This window comes from Prunus mume, linkage group LG5 (assembly GCF_029339155.1).
Source record: "Prunus mume cultivar Tortuosa linkage group LG5, ASM2933915v1, whole genome shotgun sequence".
Lineage (NCBI taxonomy): Eukaryota > Viridiplantae > Streptophyta > Magnoliopsida > Rosales > Rosaceae > Prunus > Prunus mume.
In genome coordinates, this window is record NC_142702.1 from 23,783,940 (window position 1) to 23,803,220 (window position 19,281).

At 36.3% G+C, this 19,281-nt stretch overlaps 3 protein-coding genes and 1 long non-coding RNA gene across 4 annotated transcripts; 2 read left to right on the forward strand and 2 right to left on the reverse strand.

Moving 5' to 3' along the window:
• Window positions 1–667: 667 nt before the first annotated feature.
• Window positions 668–4,365, reverse strand: LOC103332312 (ACT domain-containing protein ACR10-like). Its single transcript, XM_008235038.2, has 6 exons — window positions 3,933–4,365; window positions 3,211–3,432; window positions 2,263–2,368; window positions 1,584–1,920; window positions 1,022–1,306; window positions 668–906 (listed from the first exon to the last, which is right to left on the reverse strand). Exons 1-6 carry the CDS (start codon window positions 4,084–4,086, stop codon window positions 769–771), a joined length of 1,242 nt encoding a protein of 413 aa, XP_008233260.2. The 5' UTR covers window positions 4,087–4,365; the 3' UTR covers window positions 668–768.
• Window positions 4,366–6,739: 2,374 nt separating this feature from the next.
• On the forward strand, window positions 6,740–9,031 carry LOC103332313 (Papain family cysteine protease). The gene is made up of 4 exons (XM_008235039.2): window positions 6,740–7,231; window positions 8,109–8,228; window positions 8,367–8,610; window positions 8,754–9,031. The coding sequence occupies exons 1-4, from the start codon at window positions 6,740–6,742 to the stop codon at window positions 9,029–9,031; spliced, it is 1,134 nt and encodes a 377-aa protein (XP_008233261.2).
• Window positions 9,032–10,694: 1,663 nt separating this feature from the next.
• LOC103332318 (3-hydroxyisobutyryl-CoA hydrolase 1-like) lies at window positions 10,695–13,227 on the forward strand. The gene is made up of 2 exons (XM_089053492.1): window positions 10,695–11,119; window positions 12,117–13,227. The coding sequence occupies exons 1-2, from the start codon at window positions 10,799–10,801 to the stop codon at window positions 12,972–12,974; spliced, it is 1,179 nt and encodes a 392-aa protein (XP_088909618.1). The 5' UTR covers window positions 10,695–10,798; the 3' UTR covers window positions 12,975–13,227.
• A 3,775-nt stretch (window positions 13,228–17,002) lies between these two features.
• On the reverse strand, window positions 17,003–18,043 carry LOC103332317 (uncharacterized). The gene is made up of 2 exons (XR_514150.3): window positions 17,815–18,043; window positions 17,003–17,709 (listed from the first exon to the last, which is right to left on the reverse strand). It is a non-coding gene; the product is annotated as an uncharacterized LOC103332317 (long non-coding RNA).
• Between the last annotated feature and the right edge of the window lie 1,238 nt (window positions 18,044–19,281).

A 19,281-nucleotide genomic window follows, 5' to 3' on the forward strand; every position in this document is an offset into this window, starting at 1 on the left:
GAGCCACACATATTTTTCAAAGCTTTAACTTTTTAGATGAAATGATGTGTTGGTAACTTTGGAACTACTTAGAAAAATCTTTCTTTACTTTTAACTTAATAATTCCATGTTATTTTGTTACGTAGCTCCACGTATTTAAAATTCATGTTTTGTGTTCAGTTTCTTTCAGCATGTGCCAAATAGTTATGTATTGGGTAGTCCAATCCAGTCTAATCTGACGTGCTAAACGAGTCTTTATATATGCCGAATGAGCCGTATAAGTGTAACAATCCAAGCATGCTTCAAATGTGCAGAGTGGTAAACAGGAAGGACTTGCTTGCGGCGGAGTGCAGTGTCATTTTCATGGTATCTTTGTTCAATTTTGTCAGTCGACTGTAGAGACTTTTGAAGCAAAATCTGAAACAACGTTCAGGTCAGTCCTCAAGACGTGCAAGGCTGGTGCAGGCCACCGACGAAGACGGCTCTTGCTATGAGCCATACCAATGCTCAAGTTACACGGACGGTGAGCTTATTTGAATGGTGATACTCATTGAACAGAAAAACAATAACCCTATGATCTGTAGCCCATGTAAACCTGTAAACTACAGCTCCTCTGAACTTTGATCTTGAACCGACAGATAAAATTGTGAAAGACCAGAGAAGAAACCATAAAGAATGAAGAACAGGATGAAATACTACTAGCTCTTGATGTAGTAGAAACTCAATGCTAAGAAAAATATACTGTACACTGTACAGTGATGGAAGCCATTAACTAAATTTGGCGCCAATCTATTCCCAACCCATCAATTTATTTCTTACACCTTCCTCAATTTTGCTCCTTGGCACTGAATAACCAACTCCTTCATCTAGCAGGATTCTGTAGACCTCCCACTCCCGATCTTGGATCATGTGTTTCCCTATCTTAACCTGAAATAACCAAAGCAAAATAAATGGTAGAATGGCAAAATTAGATAGGATGTCCCTAAAGAGAATGTAGGAAAATATTACATAAGACACTCATGGCATTGGTTGGAGCCAGTACCGAAAAGATGTGTGTCTTCTGAACTTTGAGGGCATGAGTAATATCATAAAAGACTAGAGGACGACCCCTGCCAGACAACTCAACAGGGTTAGCTACCACCAGCTCAGTATCAGGGCCACGGCTCACCACCGCCACTCTAAGAGGACGCAAAAGCTCCATTCTCAAACGAGAACATAACGCATTTTGCTTGTTGGGGTCAACAATCTTCTTGCCATCTGCTTGCATTATGAACAAGTCCACCTCACAATTTCCCTTTGGGCTTGCATAGAATCGTCCATAAGAAACCTGACATTATCAGCTAACAAAGGTCACAACCACACATGCATAATAACACCAAATGTCAAATGAAACCTCCACAACCTTTCCCAGGAATCATAATTTCTTACGATCAACTATTAAACGCTAACGAAACAAATTAATATTCTGCAAACATAATACTGTAACATGTTCGATGAGTGATGATGACAATTCGTTTCAATACTGAAAATGTGAAATTTTGAAACACAACCTAAAAGTTTTTTTCTCCCAAAAAGAAAAGCTCTATATAGCTTATAAGATGTACCTGAATGTTGTAATCCTTTAGGGTTCTCATGATATCATATACAAGGCCTTTATGATCCTGACAGAAGATTTGAACGAGTGTGTGAGATGGGCTAAGGTTGTTGTCCACTGTTACTGAAATGGGGTTGGAGGCAACAGATCTGCCTAGGCGTCCATTGGGCAGCTCTAAACTGAATATTTCTTCAGTGATGGCAGAAGGAAGACATGGAGAACCCTGTGAACAGGCGGTAACCTCTGATCCAGCCAATTCAATTTTGCAACTCAACAAGGCATCCCCTAAAACAGCTTTCAGACAAAGAATTGTTTCGTCTTGTCTTCTTTTTGCATGAAGAAGTTCTCTGAAGAGAGAAGGAAAAAGCTTCTATTAACCATATTTGAGCAATTGGCCTCACATAGACATGAGACACTGACATCTAGACTCCATTTCCATTGGCAGCATGAGCGAGTACAGAATTATTGGAAATAAAATACATAAACACTTTATTTAAGAATTATGCAAAAGCAAATCTAAGGAACCAAATGGAGGATTGCAGCTCTCTTTTCTTTTTTCCCTTTGAATTATTGCCAGTAACAATCAAGTTGACAATAAGGCACATGAAGATAGGGAAGTAAAAAGAGAAAAATACAAGAAGAAATGCTGCACCATGATTAAAAGTGAAGCAACGTCAAGAATGACAAACCTGGTATCTGTAACAAAAAAAAGGTCCATCACTCTCCCATCCGGGGTAGTAGATACCTTCACTCTATGTATTGTGAGCTCCAGCTCACAGAGAACCTCAGTGACATCTATTATGAAAAAAGTTTTAATAACAGTCTCAAACAAAATATACGGCTCTTATTCAGGAAAACAAAAAACAAAATATATGGCTCCATACGATACATTTTCTGCTCAAGTATTGAGATGCATTCAGAAAAGTAGGCAAAACTAGGTAAGGGAAGAGAAGAAAAAGAAACAAATAGAAACAAACAACACTTAAAAGTTGATTAACCAAATAGATAAGCAACATTATTTGCATTCCAACAGGTAACTTTGGTTAGATAAGTGAAAGTAAAGATCCCTTTTCTTGATTTCCCAAAACTCAAAAGGAAAATAAGAAAAAAAATAAAGTTGTCATTTATGTTTATGGATGGGAAAGGGATCATAATGATAACGATTTAAGTTGTCTTCATTCCATTTCAGGCGACTTTAAAAAATAACTTATTCTTATACCAATCTGTCATAAATTATATTCCTCGGTAACTTCAATCCATTCTAAACAAGGGATATGAAAATTACTTGTTGATACTTCTTGCAATGCTTCGACATTACTATCATCAAAGTCGCAATTACATAGACAGTGAATCACGGCCTTTCTATATCATCAGATACAAAATTGATAATCACCCATAAATGATCTTCAAATTCATAACTTTGTCCATTTCAAATTTCTTACTAAGTTGGAAGGTTCAGACAAATCATTGAGCAAGATATGCAACATTCCCGCATGAAAACAAATGCGAAATTCATTAAGTACGGTACTTCTAAGCCAAATTAAGCTTAGGGGATAATGCCTACAAAGAAGAAACAATTCCCAAGATAACAATTACTCAAGCAAGTGACATTCTTAGAACTGAAAGGTTCGTATTACCATGCAATAGGCCTTCCCGTTCATAAGAGCACCAGAATTCAAGAAGGAAAACATCCGGTGGCTTAGGCTGCTGGTTTTCAGGGTGATAATAAAATATTCCAGAAGTCGACAAATACGACGGACACACTTCCAACAATCTCTTTGTCAACAAATTCCACCTTGTATTTGGTTTTCCCACCACCCAAAACACTATGTAGCACCATTTCCCATCTGTTGAAACATCTGCTCCACAAAAAAAGCTAAACTAATCACCAGCACATTCAATAAAATATTAAGGGAAACTTATAAAAATTAAACTATCACTCAAAACTCCAAGACTCATGAAGAATAACCTGTTTTCTGATTTACCACAAAAAGAAACTCAAACCAATTCTTTGTTTCTCTCTAAAAGTGGGGCCTGAGGCCCCCTGCGAATCCGTAAATCTGAGGAGCATGCCGCAAGAAAAGGATGGTCCCCTATGTATTTCATTCTTTCCGTACCAAAACGTTTCAGAAAAACTCAAGAACAAAATGACCTGTATTCTCAAGAATTTCAGATCCAAACAGTAAATTTCCCAGTAAATCAGCGAAAAAAAACCTAAAAACATCAAATGAATCACACTGCCCACCACTTCACTGACTACACTCCAAAACCCACCTCCAAAAAATTCAGAATTACCCAGAAAAAAGAAAATTAAACCAAAAGCAAAAAAAAACATACAGTCAATAACAACAACCCTCACCTCCTCTGCAAATGCTTAGCCCAAAGAGCAATATAACCCTGCACAAATCACAGCCCAATCCAGTTTTGTCAGGGCAATTGACAGTGATTACAGTGGGTTCCCCAGCCTTCTTTGCCTGGTTAATTACCACAACATCCTCATGCAAAATGCCCATTGCTCTGCTTTCAGCTACCTACCACTGTTCCTAAATCCTACTCTGTTTTTTGCTCTGTTTTTGGATCACTGAAAGCTCAGCGGCAACCGATAAAATGAGCCAAACACCCCAAGTGGGTATCTTTGGATTCTCACTCTTGTATGTTTTTATTGACTTAATGGATTGGGGATTCCGCCAAACACAGAGATCAGATAATACAACGATCAGAGGGTCTCTCTCCTCCTCTGCTTTTCCTTTCACGGAATTTCAATTTCTCGTCCTTTTCACCGGTTTGTAGTTGAGACAGTGAGAGATATTTAGGAAAGACTTTAAAAAATTGAAACGTGGGTGATTAGGTGTGCTCGGATGTACAGTGAGATTGGATTTGAAGTTTTGGTATTTTACCCAATTAGTGTTGAACACGTCCTTGTTGCTTGAAGAGGATTAAATTTTCGGTTACAGTTAAGTAGGATTAATTTTGATGATTAATTTGAAGAGCTTAAGTGGACCGGCATCCTTCCTTACAGGAGACAACTTGTCGGCATAAAATCAATTTCAATATCAGGGTGTTAATTTGATTTTCCCCAATATTATATGATTGGTGCCCTAAATTGGGTTTAACAGTCACTAATTCGAGTAAGAACCCTAATTGACGGATCATATTCAATAATTTTTCTTCCCATGGGAGAAATAAAGCCGGCATAGCACTTTAATTTAGTAATCATTGACTAATTGCCTTGCATCATCCTCATTAAATTATTTTGTGGAACATCTTACTCTATATTAATCATACTAAAATATAATATTAAATAAATGTTTAATAATTTAATGATCCCATTATACGACTAAACAGGGTTATCTCCCCCTTACATGTGGAGGGCCTTTCTTCCTAGTTGATTTCGTGCTAGGCTTTTGTATCCTTTGTGTTTTGCAAGGTTTGTCTCATACCTAGTTGTTTTATGGTCTTCCTACAAACCTTTTTGGTTAGATCTTTATAGATTTGTGTAGATCTATCTTTTTGGTATGTGTTGTGGTGTCATTACAGTTTTGGGGTTGATGAGGTGGATCTTCATCATATCTTCGTGTTGAGGGATGAAGCTATTGATTTTGTGGATATACTATTAATTGGTGCTTTGAGTTTAGCGATGTTTGGGAGACGTTATGACCATGTGTTATGGTGAAAGTTGAGTGAGATTTGCTTTTCTACTTGTATGTGTTTCCTATTCCCAACTCCCAAATTGGTAGAGAGTTCTATCTCTCATATGTCTTCTTGTAGTGGCTTTATGGATCCTCTTATGTTTTTCAATTCATGGTGAACTGGGATTTCAAGATATAAAATTATTTTTGTTCATTGTCTTGCAATAGTTGTCTTTATTATCTACAAGAGCTCTTTGTGAGACTAGATTCTTGTAATGTCATTTTATTAATGAAATTGTTGAAACTATAAAATATAAAAATAAAAAAGGAAACATATAAAACTAGTACAAGTAACATCAAAGAAGCAAGGCAATCTCATGAAACCCATTTAATCAAAACTAATTGCAGCACATTACATATGTAGCATAGTTTGAGTAAAATGGTAATGCTACATTCAATCTTAGGAGGTTGGTGAGTAAAATATTTTTAAAATGATAAGGTATAGATTGCAACTTTACTCATACTTGTGTATATTACTATACCTGAAAATGGATCAAATTAGTCTATATTCAATCCGATCTGATAGGAAAAATAATTCGATCATATATGATAATCCAAAGGATTATTAATAAACAAATCCATATCCGATTGCTAAGTTAACGAATATTTGATGTCATAATTTGATCCGACTTTTATTTTATATACTTTTATTCATTAACCATTAATAGTGTTATTTTTACCAATAACATAGTTTTAAGTATAGAAGTTTATTGTGACAAGTATTTTTTGTTTAGTAGAGAAGATTTAAATAAGAAAATAATATATATAATTTTTTTAACTTATAAATATTCAAATTACTATATGATATTAATTAACTATTAAGGGTTTACCGAATATACGTATACTAAATCAGGACATATATTACACGCGCATTCGAATTAAAATCCGATCCATTGACATGTTTAGTTATCACTCCACTTTAAAGTGTCATTATATTATCATGAGTAAAAACAGTCAGAGTCTATCTTTGTATCTGTTATGAAATATTTATCATAGTTAATAAACGTTACTATTTTGAGCTGATGAACAATATGATTGCAAATAAGCTAATGGCTTTAAATTGGATTTTGAGGTATTGGGTTGAGCCTATTGCTGAAGGTCTTGCTTGCTAGGCGGAATGGAGAAGTTGCTGTTAACTTTGAGTTGGGCCTGTCAGGGCGAGGGCCCGTTCGTAACCAAACGAAAAACCAGAACACCAACCAATTAAGAAGCTACACAACGTAGCATGCTTGCGCAGAACGACCTCCACGTGTTTGCATGCATGCAACGACACAAAAGTCCGCATGCAACAGCACCGCCTGCAACCGTTTACTACATTTACAAAAATACCCCTCACGAGCAACATATATTTATCTTTCTCAGGGTCAGAACGGTCAATCACAAAAAATATGAGCTCCAAGTATAAAAGCACAGCCAAGAAGAAGAGACAGCTAGCTGTGATTAAGCTAGCGGAGCGGACCAACCGAAGAAATCAAAGATGGCTGGAGCAGTTCTACCTCCAACTCTAAAATGCGCCGTGAGTGCCGTTGCAGTCTTAACCTGCGCACTTATAAGCACCCTCTCTTTCGCTCTCCACGACGCCTCACAGGACCCAATCATACACCAAGTCACAGACAATCACCGCCCTCTGCTGGGGACAGAGAGGAGCTTCCAGATGTTCATCGAGAAATACGGGAAGAAGTATTCGACCCAAAAGGAGTACATGCACCGCCTCGGGATCTTCGCAAAGAACATGGTCAGAGCCGCCGAACACCAGGCCCTTGATCCGACGGCTGTCCACGGCGTCACGCCTTTCTCTGACCTGTCCGAGGAGGAGTTCGAGCGGATGTACACCGGCATGAGAGCTGTCCCGCCGGCCAGCTCGAACGACGGCGTTTCGGATAGTGCTCCACCGGTTATGGATGTTAGTGATTTGCCTAAGAACTTTGATTGGAGAGAGAAAGGAGCTGTTACTGAGGTCAAGATGCAGGTAACTAATAACTATTAACAATTTATTACCTAATCTTTTTTATTTCTTTTATCTCTCCAGGAATAATTTAAAAAAATCCCACAAATAATCCTCATTGTAAAAAAATTTTGTGTCACCACAATATAGATCCCTCATGAAATTGTAACTGATCTAAGTTCTTCGACTTTTGTGCCACATAAGATTATATATATATTTTTTGATGTAATATTTTTATTTATTTATTTTTAAAATCATTTTTGTTCTAATGTTTCCTCTTATAACTTGAATTGGATAATAATCATTTATGTCACAGTAATTAGTTATTTACAACGTTTGACATTGAATAGAAAAGGAAAATATAGAAAACATATCCCAAAAATCATGTTTTTACCTACAATCATGCTCCTTCGAACTCTAAATGTTTTGACAAAGGGTGTAGGTATATTGTCTTATTGCCTATTGCATAAGTATATATATGTGTTTTTTTTTTTTTTTTCATATTTTCGACAATGAGTTTAATTTATGTTCTAATTTTTATAGGTAGCATAGAATTTTATTTGTCTATTTTTATATATGACTTATAAGTAGTCTTGTAATTTATGTTCTTAATTTATAGGTAGTCTTGTAATTTATGTTCCTAACTAACATGATTTATGAAGGAAATAATTCAAAATTTAAATTCTAAAATGCAACTACAAGGAAATAATGCATTAAATTTATATTTTAAATGTGTTTTCCTTATTTACATCAAAGAGTAAAATCGACACAACAAAAAACGTAATAAATGTTAAAGGACCTATATCTAAAACAAACAATACATGGACTAAACTTAATGACAGCTAATCATTTTGGACCTAGAGCTAATAAGCCTTATGATTATTTCATTTATATTTTGCAGGGTGGGTGTGGGTCGTGCTGGGCCTTCAGCACTACAGGAGCAATTGAAGGAGCCAATTTTATTGCAACAGGAAAGCTTCTTAGTCTCAGTGAGCAACAGCTTGTGGACTGCGATAGCACAGTAATAAATTAATTAACCTCTAAATTATAATGGTGTTTATAGTTACATACACATTGGTTAATTACTTGTTTCAAATTTACATTTATGATGATGTTCATCAAATCTAGTTTAATAATTTGTTTAAATTTCGATTTGAAGTGCGATGCGAAAGACAAGACTGCGTGCGACAGTGGGTGTGGTGGCGGGCTTATGACAAATGCCTACGAATATCTGATTGAAGCCGGAGGGTTGGAGGAGGAGAGCACATACCCATACACCGGAAGACGGGGTGAATGCAAATTTAATCCGGACAAGGTGGCTGTAAAAGTTGCCAATTTTAGCACCATCCCTATTGATGAGGACCAAATTGCAGCCAATTTAGTCCACCGTGGCCCCCTTGCCAGTAAGTACATACACACTATTAAAGACCTGGGATTTGAAACTTAAGACATCTTTCAATGTTAGTACTTCAGCTACCATCTAATGTGACAAGGAAAAAAATGTGAATTAACTATGTAACTATGCTTAACACTATTTATGTTGCAGTTGGGTTGAATGCTATGTTTATGCAAACATACATCAGCGGTGTTTCGTGCCCCCTAATCTGTTTCAGGAAATGGGTGAACCATGGTGTTTTACTTGTGGGGTATGGTGCCAAGGGCTACTCCATTCTCAGGCTGCGCAACAAGCCATATTGGATCATCAAGAATTCATGGGGTGAACAATGGGGAGAGAATGGGTATTATCATCTTTGCCGAGGCCATGCCATGTGTGGTATGAACTCAATGGTCTCTGCAGTTGTGACCCGTACTCGTCCCGCCTAGCTACAAGGCTAAAACTATAAGAGACAGAGACATGTTTGCAGCTCTTTTGGTTAAACTTGTGTGTGTAATTTTCCTATATATATATATATATATATATCTACCCCTTAGTTACTTTGGCCAGTCGATTTGTTCTCTTTTTTGCTGTGAAATTCTTCTTGTACCTTTTGGTTAAGATTATGGAGAGAGAAAACTGAACTGGTTCTGCTTGGGTGTGGTAGGGTGCGTATTTTTTGTTTCGTTTGAAGAGAATTAATGAGATTGACGGTGATATCAATGTCGAAGATCTATGAATTAATAGAGTGCATGATGAAAATGATAACCATTGTTTGTTGCGACTGGAAACCAAAAGTCAGAGCCTATTCCCTTCAACATTATGATAATCTTGATACCATACTCAAAAAAAGTGAGCCTATTCCCTTCGTATTCATGATCCCTTAACAAATACCAAAAGAAGATATATTTTCAAACAACTTAAATATACCAAAAGAAGATATATTTTCAAAATTGTGAGATGCGGGGCCTTAATTGTGGAGAAGATGGCGGCTAGAAAGGAACTTGGCAGGATGCAATCATGTTGGCTAAACAATGGCCACACAAATGAATGGTAATCTAGAACTCTGCAAAAGATAGTGGTTGGAATAGCAAATCAAAGTGAAAAGTGAAGAGCAATACTTGTGGTTTGTGATGATGGTAATGTTCCATCAATGAAATGTGGTTTAAGCGAGATAACTCCGCACCTGAGCTACCAATCATCAATAATGAAGTGAGGCCGATAGCGTTGTTCTATAGTGAAGTAACCAAGTCCGCAAGGAGTAGCAACCAGGAAATCCACATGAACGACAAAGGAATCACTCTTTTCGAACTTCCATCTCAATGGACATATTGGAAGATAAGTCTTTTTTTGTTGTTTTTTGATAGGGAAACCGGGAAAAGAAAAGCTTGCTGAGAGCTAAGACTTTGGGGGCAGACAGTGCAGAGAAAGGAAGAACAAGAAAACAAAACAAAAAGAAGAAGTGACGTAAAGGCATTTGTTTTAAATTTTTAATTGATTTTTTATTTTAAGAATGATGTGTCAAGTTTAAAACTCTTAGATTAAATTTTAATGAGATGACGTGTAGTGGACAAAAGTTAAGTAGATCATGACAGATAAAATCAAAGCAGATGATCCGGATCCATTCAACATATATTGTAATTTTACTTTGTCAATTTTCGATGTTGGACTTACATTCTTCAACACAAGTCTCCTCTAAATTAATAAAATTCATTTGTTGCAATTACTGTTCTATCTTTCCCTAAACTTCTCTAAACATAAACCAACATTCAATCGTTCAGCCATAATAGCGCCAATTAATTTTTGGGTTGAATGCTTAAATTATGTCACGATTATATGTGAGTTATTTTTGTTGAAGAATACATAGAGTCCCACATTGGAAACTTAACAAAATAGAAAATAAAATAAAATGAATGACTCCACTTCTTATAACATTGAGACCTTTTATATAAAACCCTGCTAAACATGTGGTTAAGTTGGGGACAATACCAATATTGCTAGCGATGGGTTAAGGATCCGTCCCTCTGAAATATTAACCACTGTAAATAAGCTTAATTAGTTTTATATGTTTTCTAGGTACCCAATATATTATATATATGCAGAAACTAAAAAGCTAGCCTTCAAATTCCTCCTCCACCGATCATCTTTTCTAACCTAGGTTTCAAACTCTCAGAGCACTTCCCGATTTTATTTCTATTACGCCAATTAACCATCCTATGGCTTCTTTCCCACTTGATGACCAGGTTCTAGTACAAGAGACTATGTTCGTGAGAACATTGACCTTGAACAGGCCTCGCCAACTAAACACCCTTTCCCTTGAAATGATCTCTCAGCTATCAGAACTTTTCCTGGCCTATGAGGACGATGCCAATGCCAAGTTGATCATTCTCAAGGGTAGAGGAAGAGCATTTTGTGCTGGCGGCAATCTAGCTGCTGTGCATCGTCACTTTCTTGAAGGAAATCTGAAATATGGTGAAAAAGTTAGTCAGAAGATCATGAACTTAACCTATTTGATAGCAACATACAGTAAACCCCAGGCAAGTATGCAACTAATTTCCATAATGAGCTTTGAAATCTGTGTTAAATATTTTTCGGATAATTCCGCAAGTGCTACGTACTATATGTATCATCTCAACTAGTCAATTAGTATACCTGGTGGCGGATCCACCATGGGGTCAATGAGGTCAGTCGACCCTATGGCAGCCCTGGAAATGGCTTGGAGGTTCTTGGTTTCTCTTGGCAACCATGGGAGACGACCCCATGGAGAAGAAGATGCAAGCTGCTAGGGAGAAGAAATAGGGAGGAAGAAGAAAGAGAGAGAGAGGGGGAGGAAGAAGAAGACAGTGGTTGAGAGGGAGAAAAAGAAGAGAGAGAAGGGGAGGAAGAAGAAGAAGACTGAGGGAGAAGAAAAGAGAGGAGGGGGAGGAAAAAGATGAAGACTGAGAGGGAGAAGAAGATGCGCCGACATAATTTTTTTTTAAAAGGAAGATATTTGTTAGGGTTTTTTTTAATATTATTTTAATTTTATTGAGTAGACATATAAATACTAAAAGTATAGATGAATAACATAAAGACATCACTTACCATAGTGGTTTTTGAATAGAAATAGACCTTAAGGTTAATGGTTCAACACTCATTATGCTTTTTGTTTTTTTTAATATTCAAGAAATTTTATTATTTGGGTTATTTTTGGGTGAGTTTATTTATTATTTAGGTTGGTGTTATTATTTTCATGAAATTCATGGCTTACATAATACATATATGAGCTTGATTCATTGAATGATGTTTTTGTTAGTTGAAATAAGTTTGGTGTATTTTTAAATTATTATTATTTTGCATTATTTCATTTTAAAAAGAAAATTGGAACTTTAACATTATGACCCCATAGGATAACAATCCTGGATCTGCCACTGCATATGACGTGTATCTCTCGCATCTGTTCAGTCAAGATGGTACAAATAGTTTCATTGTACTTTCTTTTGTTAGACTTGAAGTTTTCATATCTTTTGTTATTTATTTATAAAAACAAAACAGGTTTCAATTCTGAATGGGATTGCCATGGGAGCTGGGGTTGGTATTTCAATCCATGGAAAATTCCGTGTAGCAACAGAGAATTCGATCTTTGCAACGCCAGAAAATGGTCTGGGATTTTTTCCTAATGTGGGTGCTTCTTATTTCTTGTCAAGACTTCCTGGATTTTTTGGAGAGTATTTGGGTCTCACAGGTGCCAGGTTGGATGGTGCTGAAATGCTTGCTTGTGGTCTAGCAACTCACTTTGTTCCCTCAGCCAAGTTGCCTATACTGGAAAAGGCTCTGATTTCCAGAGCAGCTTCAGCTACTTCCTCAAGCTTTGATCTTACATTTATTTCAGCAATTATAGACGAACACTCTCTACAGCAACCGGCTCTAAACGAGAGAAGTGCTCTTCACAAAATGGATGTCATTGACAAGTGCTTTTCCAGACCAACAGTTGAAGAAATCTTAAGTGCCCTTGAGAGGGAGGCTGCAGAAGCAAACATGGCACATGATGACCATCGTTATGAATGGTTAGCTTTGACAATTCATTTACTGAAGAAGGCATCGCCGATGAGCTTGAAGATTTGTTTGAGATCCATTAGAGAAGGAAGGATGCAGGCAATTGATGAATGCCTTGTCCGCGAGTACAGAATAACTAGCCATATACTGCGAGGGCAAATAAGCAAGGACTTCAGAGAAGGTTGTAGAGCTATCGTGTGGGACAAGGATAAGAAACCAAAGTGGAAGCCTTATAATTTGGAGCTCATCACTGACCATATGGTTGATCACTACTTCTCTAAGTTGGATGGTGATGAAGAATTAAAGCTCCCTGATCAAAGATCCAACTTGCCTGCATTTGCCAATGCCAAGCTTTGAGCTCAATGTTATTCCAATTTTATTAGCCCACACCCCGACAATTTGTTAGTCTTGTTTTCACGTCTGCTGAAGTTTCCTTTTTGTTGTGGAGAGTTTGTTTGTTTGTTTATTTAGTTTTAATTCAGTAAAGTTGTGTTCTTTAGAAATGGATTGTTGATTACATTGGAAGAAGGGATTGTGTGGTAATTTGTATGTTTTTCTTGAGGTTGGGAATTTACGTGCAAATTTTTTAAGGTTTGATACTAATTTAAAACGACCTCCAAAAATTGGGTAGTTTTGTTTTATGTAGTTAACCTAATATAATATATAGTAGAAAGAGAAAATGACACTCCTCCTTTAAATGCGATTTGGAATATATCCTTCCAATTTCTTCAAGCAATTTGAAATAAGTCATGAGAGGTATTCAATATTTAGGGCCTGAAAATTTGAAGGCCCCGTCTGATAACTATTTCAATTTTAATTTTTAGTTTTCATTTTTTGTGCTAGAGTATAGAGGAAAATGAGAGTGAGAATGAGAGTGAGGAGGGGAGGGGAGGGATGTGTAATAAAAGTAAAAAAAAAAAGCACTTGAAAGTGAAAATGATTTCAAATAGAATTTAGTTTTTAGTCTTAGTTTTCACTTTTCTTATTCCCCCCTCTCATCTTCCCTCTCAATCTCATCTTCATCCTTATTTTCACTCTCATTCTCTCTCTTTTCCCTCCATAATCTAACACAAAAATTGAAAACTAAAATCTAAAATTAAAATGGTTATCAAACGGAACCTTAAAAGTCGTTAATTAGATTTTAAGGCTGAAATTATGAAGTTTGAATGGTAGAAAAATATTGTAGATACACAAGCACAAATTAGTGGGGCCAAGCCCCATAAGAAGAAACTAAATAATAATGACCTATTACCCAATATGTGGAGAGGAGCGTCACTAGGAACCAACTTCCCAATCCAAAGTTTGGCTCTTCATTATAGTTTCCATTGGGTCAATCGTGATTCGTAAGATTTTTAGAAAAAAAGCAAACAAACACTACAAAAAATTTGGACAATAGTTCCTTTTCTTTGGTGACTATTGGTTACTAATACTATTAGTCACCTTTATTCGTGACTACAAGCTTAGTCACCCTACAGTCATGATTAACCAGTGTGTTACATATGTGTCCGTAACTATTGATGTTTGTCACCAATATAAACCATTCGTGACATGAGTTTGTCATGCCAAAGTACATGTCCAATCACTTGAAAGTGAGGAGGGGAGGGGATAGATGTGTAATAAAAGTTTTTTTTTTAAAAGCACTTGAAAGTGAAAATGATTTCAAATAGAATTCAGTTTTTAGTCTTAGTTTTCACTTTTCTTATTCTTCCCTCTCAATCCCATCTTCCCTCTCACTCCTATCTTCATCCTTATTTTCACTCCCATCTTCATCCTTATTTTCACTCCCATTCTCCCTCTTTCCCTCCATACTCTAACACAAAAATTGAACACTAAAATCTAAAATTAAAATGGTTATCAAACGGAACCTTAAAAGACGTTAATTAGATTTTAAGGCTGAAATTATGAAGTTTGAATGGTAGAAAAATATTGTAGATACACAAGCACAAATTAGTGGGGCCAAGCCCCATAAGAAGAAACTAAATAATAATGACCTATTACCCAATATGTGGAGAGGAGCGTCACTAGGAACCAACTTCCCAATCCAAAGTTTGGCTCTTCATTATAGTTTCCATTGGGTCAATCGTGATTCGTAAGATTTTTAGAAAAAAAGCAAACAAACACTACAAAAAATTTGGACAATAGTTCCTTTTCTTTGGTGACTATTGGTTACTAATACTATTAGTCACATTTATTCGTGACTACAAGCTTTAGGCCTAGTTTGGGATTGCTGTCACTTTTAAAAAAAGTTGCTTCTACTGTGCTTTAAAAATAATTAGCTGTAAAGTAAAGCAGCTCCATGTTTGGTAAACACTATTTTTAAAGTGCTGTTAGTACAAAAAGCAGTGTTAAAATCGTTTGGTAAATTTTAATATAAAATTGTTGTAACTGTGAATAATAACTAAAATAGACATGATGGTAAAAGTGTTATGCACTAATCATGTGGTGGTAGTGGTAGTGATAATGATGGAGTGGAGTTGGTGGTGGAGATGAAGGCGAAGTTGATGGTTGTGGTGGTGGGGATGGCAGTTGTGGAGGTGGTGGTGGTGGCGGCGGCGGCGACGGTGGTGGTGAATAAGGAGGAGGTGATGTTGGAGGTGGTGGTGGCGGAGGATGAGGAAGAGGAGGATGTGGTGGTTGTGGTGGTGGTGGTGGTGGTGGTTGTGGAGGTAGTAAATGTGGTGGTGCAAGTGGTGAAGTTGAATGTAAAAGTGGAGGTGGTGTCATTTGTTTAAAATGAATGATGATATTTTGAGAATTAAAAAAATTCATTAAATGTTCATCTCTGCTTCTTTTGAAAGCAGCTTTGAAAAGCAACCCAGAGTCAGCTTTTAAAAGTTGCTATCAAAAGACCACTGCTTTTAAAATAATCGGGATATTTTAATTTTACTAAACACCTTAAACTGCTTAACTTTAAAGTTAAGCAGGTTTTTGGCCAAAAAAAGTAATCCCAAACGGGACCTTAGTCACCCTACAGTCATGATTAACCAGTGTGTTACATATGTGTCCGTAACTATTGATGTTTGTCACCAATATAAACCATTCGTGACACGAGTTTGTCATGCCAAAGTACATGTCCAATCACTTGAAAGTGAGGAGGGAGGGGATAGATGTGTAATAAAAGTTTTTTTTTTTTTTTAAAAGCACTTGAAAGTGAAAATGATTTCAAATAGAATTCAGTTTTTAGTCTTAGTTTTCACTTTTCTTATTCTTCCCTCTCAATCCCATCTTCCCTCTCACTCCTATCTTCATCCTTATTTTCACTCCCATCTTCATCCTTATTTTCACTCCCATTCTCCCTCTTTTCCCTCCATACTCTAACACAAAAATTGAAAACTAAAATCTAAAATTAAAATGGTTATCAAACGGAACCTTAAAAGACGTTAATTAGATTTTAAGGCTGAAATTATGAAGTTTGAATGGTAGAAAAATATTTGTAGATACACAAACACAAATTAGTGGGGGCCAAGCCCCAAAAGAAGAAACTAAATAATAATGACCTATTACCCAATATGTGGAGGAGCATCACTCAAGAACCAACTTCCCAATCCAAAGTTTGGCTCTTCATTAGAGCATCTCCACCCATAAGGGCTAAGTCTAAGGCAAGGGCAAGCAAGGGCTGCCACTATTCACGTGAATAGTGTCAGCCTTTGCATTTGTGGTTCCACCCATAAGGGCAAAGTCTAGGGCAAGTCTAAGGCAATTACTATTCATTATACTTTATTTCCTATTTGTTTATACTTTAAACTATTAATTTTGATAAGCTTTTTAGATTATATTTTCGGTTGTCACGTGTCACTATTTATTATAAAATTTTCATTTAAAATTTAAGATAACATTTTTCGAATAAAATTTTCAAATAAAATTTTTGGATAAAATTTTTCGAATAACATTTTTGGTTTTGCCTTGACTAATCTATTAAAAAAAAAGAAATTGGAAATGCAAGAAATATATATATAAAAAGACATTAAATTGAATAAAACGGATTTTTTTTTTTACCTCGTTGCCAAGATTTTGATGTGGAAAGTGAAAAATATTGGAAGGAGATGAGTTTTTATGAAGATTTGGTGTAGAAAGTGAATAAAATGGTTAGGTATTTATAGGGAAAAAATACAGAATTTTTTGGTATTTAAAAAAATTCAGATTTTTCAGATTTTTTCAATTTTTTGGCAAAAAAATAAAAAAATCTGTTTTATTGACGTCAGCGTGATGCCTCGCTGACGTCACAAAACTCGGGCTTCAGCCCAGGCAGAAGTTGCCCTTGGGCTTGCTCGGGCTGATGGGACCCACCACGAAACCAGGCTGCTTCTCTTGCGCTGGAGCCATCTCGGGCTCGCCAGGGGGCCCTTTCCCCCAGTTTGGGTCCTGCGCTGGACCTGCTCTTATAGTTTTCACCAGTTCAATCGTGATTCGTAAGATTTTTATAAAAAAAGCAAACAAACACTACAAAAAATTTGGACAATAGTCACTTTTTCTTTGGTGACTATTAGTCACATTTATTCGTGACTACAAGCTTCAGTCACCTTACAGTCATGATTAACCAGTGTGTTACATATGTCTACGTAACTATTGATGTTTGTCACCAATTCGTGACATGAGTTTGTCAGGCTAAAGTACATGTCCAATCACCATTAGTCATGCATATTTTATTATTTTGTCAGGCAATACGTCTTTTATTATTTTGTCATGTCCAATCACCGTTAAACCACCAACATCCCAAACCCACCCAACTCCAAACAGCCTCTCCCACCCCCACCCAACACCGTCAACCAAACCACCACTTCGCAGGCAGCAACACCATCTCCATCTCCCCTATGTCCCAACCACACGATTTGTTTTATTTTCATTTTGATCTCCCTTAAATATCCTAGCCATACCAAAATCTGCAATTTTGGGGTACATAGAAGCATCTCGTAGAACATTGCTTGTCTTTAGATCTCTATGAATGATTCTTAATCTTGAATATTGATGAAGATATAAGATTATTTCGAAGTATCTTATCCAATTCAAAAGCGCTCTATTTTTTTCAAGTATTCATATAATCTTCTGTTCACAGCCTTATCACTGCTATTTCCCTTCCATTGTAAAGCACACCCTGAAATTATAATCCAAACTTAACTCATATTCTTTTGAGGAAACTATTAGAAATCAAATAATGCATGACAACACAAAAAAGTGAAATGATTCTGAGGACGGCTACCTTATAGACAGAACCAAATCCACTTGTTCTGGAAAGAGAAATTGTTCGTCGCGGCTGTGATGTTTGTAAGATCAAAGAAACCATATGACGGTGATGGAATCCAAATTGCAGTCCTGAAAACCACTTTAGATCCAGATCTAGAGATTTTGTTCAAGAGACAGAGAGAGGGGGGAAGATGAAGAGAGGGAGAGAGAAACCCAGAGAGAAAGGGCAGAGACCATACATCTCCTTGGCTTTAGTTGGGTACACCTTGTGTAGGGTACACTATATTATATTACTTTTTAATTTTATATTTATTATATTTAATTTGAATGTCACCAATAATGGTGAGGAGTTCATTGCCAACTTTCCCATGTCAGGTTGACCAAAAAAAACAACCTTTCCATGTCACCAATACGTATTGTTTTTCCTACGTTTTATATTGCAAAATTACTATTTAAGTGTTAGATGACTAGTCACAATTAATAGTGACCACTCATTCAAATGTCACCAAAATCTATTTGTTGCTTTAAAATTGTGACTATTGTCTTCTATTTTTGTAGTGAAATTAGTTATAGTATACGTATAATTTTCATATGTTACCTTCATATACGTGTCAAAATGTGACTCAAGAATGACTCTTTACATATAAAGAGCACTCTGTGATGACCAACCCGTATAAATTGTGATCATGTTCTATTTCTTTATTTTCTTCAAATGTGACTCAACAAAGCCCGCTATATGCAAATGTTATGGCCTCTGCAGGGTCTATTCATTAACCTAGAATGAGCAAACAAACGCAAGTCGTACAAGTTTCCATTTTCCACCAGTCACAGACTAGGTTAGGGCCACCTCAATGTCGATCTGTAGTAATAGTTTCAGCAATATCTGTACTGTATTATAAAAAAGACTGCCTTCCAATTCCTCCACCTCTCATCTTCTCAATAAAAGGTTGCACCTAGGTTTCAAACTTTTAGTGCACTTATCGACTTTATTTCTATACAAATTGATCATTTCCATGGCTTCTTTTCAACTTGATGACCAGGATCTGGTACAAGAGAGACTTTGTTCGTGACGACATTGATCCTAAATTGGCCTCAACACTGTCCCAATTGTTTGATCATTTTGGAGAGTTTGTTTTTTTTATTTATTTTTAATTTAGTAAAGTTGTGTTCTATAGAAACAGATTGTTGATTACACTGGGAGAAGGGATTGTGTGGCTTTTAATTTGTATGTTTTTCCTGAAGTTGAGTTTCTACGTGCAAGATTGTGAAGGTTGAGTATTAATTTGAAACGACCTCTAAAGATGGAGTATTAGAGAGAACTTTATAGAGATGTCCTACACAAGAATGTCCAAAAGAATTCATTAATTCATTAGTTTGTCTTATCTTCTTTTCCTTAAGTGCTATGTACTATATGTATCATCTCAACTGATCAATTACTTTTCCATATGACGTATATCTCTCGCATCTGTTCAATCGAGATGGT